Genomic DNA, 8,449 nt, shown 5'->3' with positions numbered 1-8,449 from the left:
TAAAAAACTATTTCAATTCTTTATCATTTATTATTTTCTTAACCATTTATATTTATTCCAATCGTTTTCCTATTTTTTTTAAATCATTGTATCTAAGAGATTCCGACTGTCAATCGTAGTTATCCGTTAGAAATGATCTTTTAAAAATATTGCCTAAACTTATAAAACTAAAATGCATTTCCACTTATAATGTAGTCATTAAACACCGCAAAATAATAAACTATATATACAGGACTAAAGACGGTTCATACAATTCAAATGGTTACTTTTTGCTACTAACGTGACAATCCTTTACAGTAAACCCCTTATTGGGATATGAGAGAGAAGTGGGAGGTAAGATGAAAGAATTCGAATGCAAACAAACTATACTTTGGGTATTTCGAAACGAGAAATCGTTGGTCCTTCAGTGAGGGGTTTATCGTAAGGGGCCGTGGCAACAGTTACATCAAGTTTGGTGTATATCATGATTATATCACTTACGCAACAAAAATATCATTCTAACGCGCTTCCTCGCACATTCCTCGCCACTCGTCCCTCGCCTCGCACGCACGCTCCGTCTCACGCACACTCGCACACATTCTCGCACACGCTCTCGCACGCACACAATCATCGCATTTGGCAGTTTATCATCGTCTATTTACGTATAACATGTCGATATTCACATGAAACTCTGACGACTATTACAAAATAATGCTGCGTTGAAAAATAACATCTCCCGACAGTCAACTAAACAGCGTAAGTCTAATATATATTTATATCGGAGATAAAATGGGAATATCAACATCGTACAAAACGTGGATTCCACGAGGGACGCCTACATGCCGTACGTCTACATACGAAAAAATTCTTATTAAAATGGAAGTACTTACACATTTTTAGGTTACGATACAACTAATTTGGGTCAAAAATGGCTGACGAGTCGATTAGTACAGTGCTTTCACGATACTATTTATCTTTAATTGCAATCTACATACTAAGTCGTAAAACAGAAGACTTAACGAGGAGCGATCGACTTGCAAATCATACCAATACATACTAGGAATCGTCTTAAAGCAAGTTTCAGAAATGTACATCTAAAATAATCCCCGGGTGACATGTTAACTTCCTGCGGATTAATGCGTATATTATATACATTACACACTCACACGTTTTTTACATAGGAATTAAAGGTACTAAACTAAAAAATAAACCAGTCGCTTAGTGAGCTATATAATAGTTTGTAAGATCGCCAACGATACACACTGGCCTAGAGCGGCGGCCGACACGCTGTGAGCGGTGAGGCTCCGCCTGTTGTTCTAAAATATACTTCTTAACGAGGAAACACGGCTCTCTGCCGTCACCCGAGAGAGTCACGGCAGAAATCGTATTATTTAAGAGATCAATATGGCTTTAAAACGTGCGGTTTGCATTACAGGACAATGTAAATACAACGCAATATTTATTGCCACATCTAACTTATAAATAGTGTCGTATATAAATCGTCAATTCGTCGCGATTCGAGGTAACGATACCCGGAACTAGCCCACCATTACAATTTCAAAATTAATTAGGCGATATACATTAATTTCATGAGAATACCCTTTCGGAGCATAGGAGATATTGCAAACTTAATTGCTTGAAAAAATAATTCATCACTATTTATATAAATTCTGACTTTGATTAATCAATAAAATATTATCACAGTAATTATTGAAATAAAAATAAATTTAAGGTATGTTGCAAATCAAAATAATGAAATATGTCTTCTATAATCAAATTGTTTTCAATATTTGTTTGGTGTTATAGGTTTCACGTCCATATTTGTAGTTACTATTACATTAGCCACTACGTCATTATATTTATTTTAACAAAAATCAGTCAGTGCAAGGTAATGTCATTTGGAATAGGCGCTGACGGTTCTAGTGAAAAATAAATGTTACACGTCTGCATTGAAACACCGTTCTCTTAGCGTATGCACTAGTCAAGATGCTTCTATTTGAAGACATCGATTGGTAGATTCTATCGCTCAGTAACAATTCGTCATATTATTATTTACTAAACAAACCTAACGGTGCGTCGTCATGCAGATACATCTTGAGGGACAATATATATAGGATATCTTTAAAAAAAAGTTTGTTAGCCGTTTCAGCTCGTTTGGAGCTAAATTGTACACGAGAATCAATACTTTACAGATATATTATACTTGTCGGTTAAAGATGTTTCTGCGTGGAGCGTACAAGAGTGTTTGTAGTCACATTGTAAGCAAAGTCTCTTTATATCTAATTTGCTAAATCTGAGCGATAGAATAGGAAGTCGCTTGATGTCTCGTCGAACATTTTTTTTGTTGAGTTAGTTTAGCGGACGCCTTACCACGGGCATAGTCTACGGACGAGCTTGTGAGCTTGTACATACGAATTCCATTCGCTAAAGTCGGGGTTCCGCATCGGGAACCAAATTTGAATTCATTTACTTTTACTCAAGTTATTTGGTCCTTTTATGTGTTGTAGAGTTACACCGAGATAACTCAGCAACGATTTTGATAGCATATAACTGCGTAATGTCGTAGAAGTATGACGTTTGAAATAATATTTGCAAAGTCTGTGCTATAAAAATCGTTGCAGACTTGTCTCGGTTTAACTTTATAATTTTTTTTAAATCTTTCAATTTGAGGAAGTCTGGAAGCGGGCGTCGAAGACTTTAGTAAATATCTCGACTTCTGAAATTGAGGGGCGTCTGTCTTTTTGTTTTAATTTATCTTCACTGCATGAGAAACGTTTATGGAGAACGGCGCGATAATCCGAGGACATCAGCGTCTCTAGTAGACTTCGGACATGTACTCTTGACCAAAAACCAACAGGTACCAAATAGGAGGAGTAAAAAGCAACGAACGAACGTATCGTTGTAGGGTGTAGTGGTAGTCGGGTGGGGCCGTCACCCGGGCAGCTGGCGGGGGCGGGGGTGGCGGGGGCGGGGGCGGCCCTAGGGCGCGCGGTACAGCAGGTAGGCGGTGAGCGCGGGCGGGAGCGCGAGGCGCCCGGCCGCGGCGCGCAGGCGCGGCCGCCCCACGCGCTGCCGGATCACGCGCCGGCACAGCTCCATCAGCGGCAGCGGCTCCGCTGGAAACGGACACGAGAGGTCAGCCGAGTGGAGGGTAAACGACTCACAGAAAAACCACTAAACGTGGGGCGCCAGTTGGCAGACTTAAAATCGCTGCTAAGTAATTCTAGTGTAGGGTTGCCATAAGTGTGGGGGCTCAGACCGGGACATTTAACGAAAACCGGCCAAGTGCGAGTCGGACTCGCCTTCCAAGGGTTCCGTACATTACACAATTTTCAACAATGTATATTTTGATGTGAAACGTGAGTGAAATGTTTAAAAAAGACCCGTAAGGGACGATCAAAAACTAAGTAATAAGTCCGACGCACGCTTGACTGCATATTTCTAATAGGTTTTTCTGTCATCTATTGATAAGGAACTATTTAGTATTTCTTTTTTAATTTTAGTAGTTTCGGAGATAAAGAGGGGAAGTGGTAATTTTTTGTCTATTTACTTAAATTACTTCTAAACTATTAATCTTAAAATTATTAATAAAATATATTTGAGATTCCCACAGCTCTATCACTTGATATAATACCATATAGTTTGCAAAACTTTGTTTATTAAGTGTCTCATTTACCCCCAATAAGTGCCCCCTATGTTAAAATTCATTTTATTTACGTTACATGTCCGTCTTCGGGTTATAGATTGACATAATATATGTGTACCAAATTTCAACTTGACTGTCACAAATAATATAGGTACCTAAATGAAAACGCGAGCGAAGCGAGCGCGAAATTTTTTCGAGATAATAGTAGGTAGATTTTTAGGATTTCGTACTTCAAAAGGAAAAAAACGGAGCCCAAATAGGATCACTTTGTTGACCGTCCGGCCGTCTGTCTGTCTCAATGCCCCCTACTATGATTACTATGATTTATAAACCGGGACAATTTGCTTATGGGCCGGGACACCGGGACATCATGCTTCAAACCAGGACATGTCCCGGCGTACCGGGACGTATGGCAACCCTATTCTAGTGGGACCCCTTCCGAGAAGTACGCCGAATTACGAATATACCTTATAGGTGTAATTGCAAACGTAATAAAAACGACACCTTTCCTAGATGCGACAGTTTATAAAGAGATGGAAGCCTTTTCGCTGTGACCAAAGTTTTTCCACTCGGTTTAAAAAAATAAAATCGGGATCAATACTTTCCTGATGAGACTGTAAATAAAAAAGACTAAAAAAGGAACCCTACGATATCTTACTCTTTATTTACAGTCGCATCTAAAACAGGTTCAGTTTCCCTTAAAACTACATTTATTCCGACTACACTGAAACCATAATATGTACATTAATCCTTGCATGTTTCTGTTCTATTCAATTCGTATTACAGATAAAAACCGACATGACATCTGTAGCCTCCAACCATATCTCTAAAACTTATTTAAATTACAAAAGCACCCATATATACCTATGAATTCATATGAACAATCCCGTCTGGTTCAAAAGAACGATAACGTTTTCGAGACGTATTGTCTCTATTGACAAGCTTATCTATAAGGGATCGGTGCTTCCATACATTGTCAAACGATTATTGATTTACTTTGTTATAAATGTTATACACACTGCACAGTTAATCGTAGCATGGAAGAGCGTAATGATTGTTTGTATTAAATTTAATTACGCAGGATAAAAACGTTAATTGTCACAATAATTCTGCAATTAAGTGTCTTATTTCTCAAGATCCGTCTAATATCAACGGTCATTACAAGGTTTCTTAACAATGGGCGCTAAACTATGAATGATTGACAGCTGTTATTGACCAAGATTAATCTCAAACAAAACAAATAGGTACCTATACTTCGTTTTTTTTAGCATTAGAAATTAGGTAAACAATCTTGATGTGTCTTTTAATTGAAAAACACATTTTAAAAATAAGTTACGGCAAATACGTAACAATTATGAATCTAATACGATCATTTATATTCTCCTGCTTTCAGAAGTAATAGTCTTTGATTTTTAAAAAGCGTTTTTAAATTAAAAGACATGCCAAAATCGCTTACCTTCTTGCAAGTTCTTTCTAATGCTAAAAAAAACGAACTATAGTCATAATAATCATAATTGTACGGGGTCCGTCTATAGTTCGTTTTTTTTAGCATTAGAAAGAACTTCGCAGAAGTAAGCTTGTGGTTCCAAATCCGGCACTTTTAACGGTAATAAATTGAAGTAAATTATATGTATTGACCGTGCTACATTAGATAATTCAATAATTATTAAGAATTAAAGAGGCTGATAGAAACTGTACGCTTACTTCTGTGGAGTTCTTTCTAATGCTAAAAAAACGAACTATAGGTTAACTTTGCACCAACATTGACAAATCAAAATGGAAGTGTCATTATAGTCATAATTACATAGAAATTTGACTTTTATGATGTCAATTCCACACTTTTATTGTAAAGTCCATCCTTCGACTCCGACATAGTTAATACAGTCGAAACTCGAAATAGTCGAGACGAATTGGGTGTAGTCGAGTTTGCTCAGACTCTAAACAATTAATAGCGAGCAGGATGATACGTGTAGGTATGTCGTATGTGAAGTAATTTCAAGGAATTCATCAATATGCTATCGTTTCATTTAAGCATTTAATTTATTAATTACTAAGCCTTATTGGGAGAAATAGATTTATGACATTTTGAAATATAGCTGTTTATGACGTTTTTATTTCTCATAAGATTTTGTATAATCTCGTGGAGGTTACTTTTGTGTAGACTCATTATCCGACGGTAGGAGTTGAGAAGTTAATTAATCGTTGTCGTGTTACCCGAAACATGTATACAATTGTATAAAATTTTAAAGTACTGTTTTTGTATACTAATAAAGCAGAAGCAAAACAAATATTCTAGCTACTAATATAGGGCAAAGTGAATTGTTACTATGAGCCGGGCTTAGACCCCGAAATCCAAATATAGAAGTTGGTTTAACCCTATCTTTAAAGCTCTAGCACTAATAGACGGCTAAAGAATGACAAAATAATAGCATCGAGCTTCTCGGTAACTCTCCCTGACCAGGCGTGGCTCACTCCGCGATTTCGTCGCTTTGCAACAGGTAGCTACAAGTACATCCGTTCCACACCAATTTTGGTGGTTAGCCATAAGCCGCGCGTGGCGCTGTCGCCACCTTTCGGCCATATTTGTCCTGATCTTACGATCAGGACGACTACGATCAGATGCGTTTTGTTAGAGTGAGTCTTCTGTACCTAGTACTATATTTCCGTACACGGCGGGAAGAAGTTGATAACTCTCGGGAAAAAATGGAAGAAATTTGAACCTTATGCAGTTTTATTTTAAGTTAAAATTTCTTCAACAAAATTTCTCGAGATATCAACTTCTTCCCGCCGTGTACCGATTTATTCTGTGCCCTGACTATAAAGTAGAAGGCGTGACGTGTGTACTCACGATCGAGTCCGCCGATGTACTTCATAGTGATCTCGGCGTGCCCCCAGACGGCGGAGACGATGGGGAAGAGCGTCTTGCCGCGCAGGCCGCGCGCCGCCACGCCGAGGTAGCGGCCGTCCGCGCAGAAGGCCAGCGTGCCCTCGTCCATGTCCAGCACGACCAGCACGCGGTCCGGCACCATGAACTGCTCGTCGGGCCGCAGCAGCGCGGGGTACGTCGTCCCGCTGCCGCCCGTGCCTTTCGCGTTGTGGTACACCTGAAACGGAGTGGCGCAAGGTTTAATCGTGGTTCTTTATATCAGGGCGGTGGCAAACGAGCATACTACCCGCCTGTTAGTAACTGGTTACTGTAGGCAATGGAGGCTTGCTGCTGTGCTTCAGTTTAAGATTTCTTGCACCAATCTTTCATTTACTATTAACAATATCTATTTAAACAGATATGGTTGTGTCCATTTATGTCTATTTGTTTATTTTAGTCTACAACGGTTTTATACGTTTTATTACGGCGACAGTCCAATACCTAATACGGGACGTATAGCAACCTTATCTATTAGCCAAGTAATTACCATATCATTCATTCACTTTGTTTACAATAACAATATACATTAACAGTTTTCGTATATAAAACCTACATTTTGTATTTTTAGTTACTATACCCTTATCTTTACTCGCTTATTTTCAATATTGTATCGTCGTCTGACTCCTGTAACATAATTATTCAAACATTTTGAACAGGTACATAGGTACTGTACAGGGTTTTGAAGTAATCCTATACGTGAATAAATTTTAAAGCCTGTAAAAACCTTGCTGGCGTTCCAACGCTGAACTCAGTCGTCACGCTATATTGCGTTTTCTTGGCGTTGCAAGTTACGATGTCAAAATACGTGGCACAGGGATTTTTTAATGTAACGTGTACTTAAAGTTTATACAGAACTACGAACGTGTCTTGCTGCTTCAGTCAGTGTCTGTACATAAAAGTACTGAGGTTGACTGAAGTTGCATGACAAATACGAACGATTCCGAGAAAATACGATCCGATGGAAAACAATTATGCACTACATCTGTACTATACAGACAAAACCTTGTTTATGTACCCAGGTACTAAAATACAGGTTAATTGCCCTAATTAGTCCATCATGGAAATAATAACACAGATTATAATTCATTTATACAATAAGTACTGTAACTAGCCCGCTAGATTCGCGCTACTATATTCTAAACTAAATTCGTGTTAATATCGACAATAAATATTGAGACTGTTGTGGTTTTGTACTATCACAAATTAATCACAACACTAATTGACATTTAAACTGGAAACCAATAGCGATAAATTGATCGTCAATATCTACAAAACAGGAAACTAAATGTTGCTAATTCAGTGCGCAAATACTAATTCGACGCTGAATGTTATTGGCAACATCAATCCATCAAACGGTCAATCGATCGCAACTGGATCGCAAAACATTTCCATAGTTCGTAATAAATTAGGGGAGCTTTGGTACTATGAAAACTGTGCCATGTAGCTCTCTAGACGCCTCTCTCTATTTCGACATTAAGCAAGCGAGCGAGATTAGCGAGAATTACGGGGAACATGGAAAAGCTAAATAAAATAGTTCGCTATTCTGTTTGCAAGCTACGTAACGTAACAATGACTAAGAACCATATTGTGAATTAACTAGCGAGGGAAATATGCTGCTAAGTGTTTCATTTGCATTTACAGTTTCAAAATGGTTTCTGCTCACTTTAAAGCTTTAACTCAAGTAAAAAGAGTAACTTGAAAAATATTTATGCATGATCACCGTGATAACGCTAGAGGAAATTGGCAATTTAAGAGGGAGGGCTTTGCTTAGACAACCAGGCTAACAAAATATCCGTTTGGGGGAACGTGGCATGCTATAGCGTAATTCATCATGGTAATCCTTGCTATGCACGAAGGTTTTTCTTATATGACTAATCACTGACTCGGGATTGCGGCGT

General features: G+C 38.4%; 1 protein-coding gene across 4 annotated transcripts in view; it reads right to left on the bottom strand.

Moving 5' to 3' along the window:
• Positions 1–10: 10 nt before the first annotated feature.
• The window catches only part of LOC134672475 (protein gustavus), a 104,564-nt gene continuing 96,125 nt past the window's right edge, over positions 11–8,449 (bottom strand). For all 4 annotated transcript variants that reach the window (XM_063530414.1, XM_063530412.1, XM_063530415.1 and 1 more), the window contains 2 exons: positions 6,474–6,729; positions 11–3,095 (listed from right to left, as the gene is read on the bottom strand). In XM_063530414.1, coding sequence (XP_063386484.1) covers positions 2,959–3,095; positions 6,474–6,729 — 393 coding nt within the window. In that variant the 3' untranslated portion in view covers positions 11–2,958. The remainder of the gene's footprint in view (positions 3,096–6,473; positions 6,730–8,449) is intronic.

Source organism: Cydia fagiglandana, chromosome 17, assembly GCF_963556715.1.
Source record: "Cydia fagiglandana chromosome 17, ilCydFagi1.1, whole genome shotgun sequence".
Classification (NCBI taxonomy): Eukaryota; Metazoa; Arthropoda; class Insecta; order Lepidoptera; family Tortricidae; genus Cydia; species Cydia fagiglandana.
The sequence above is the reverse complement of the archived record's forward strand: the minus strand, read 5'-3'. Positions and strand labels throughout refer to the sequence as shown.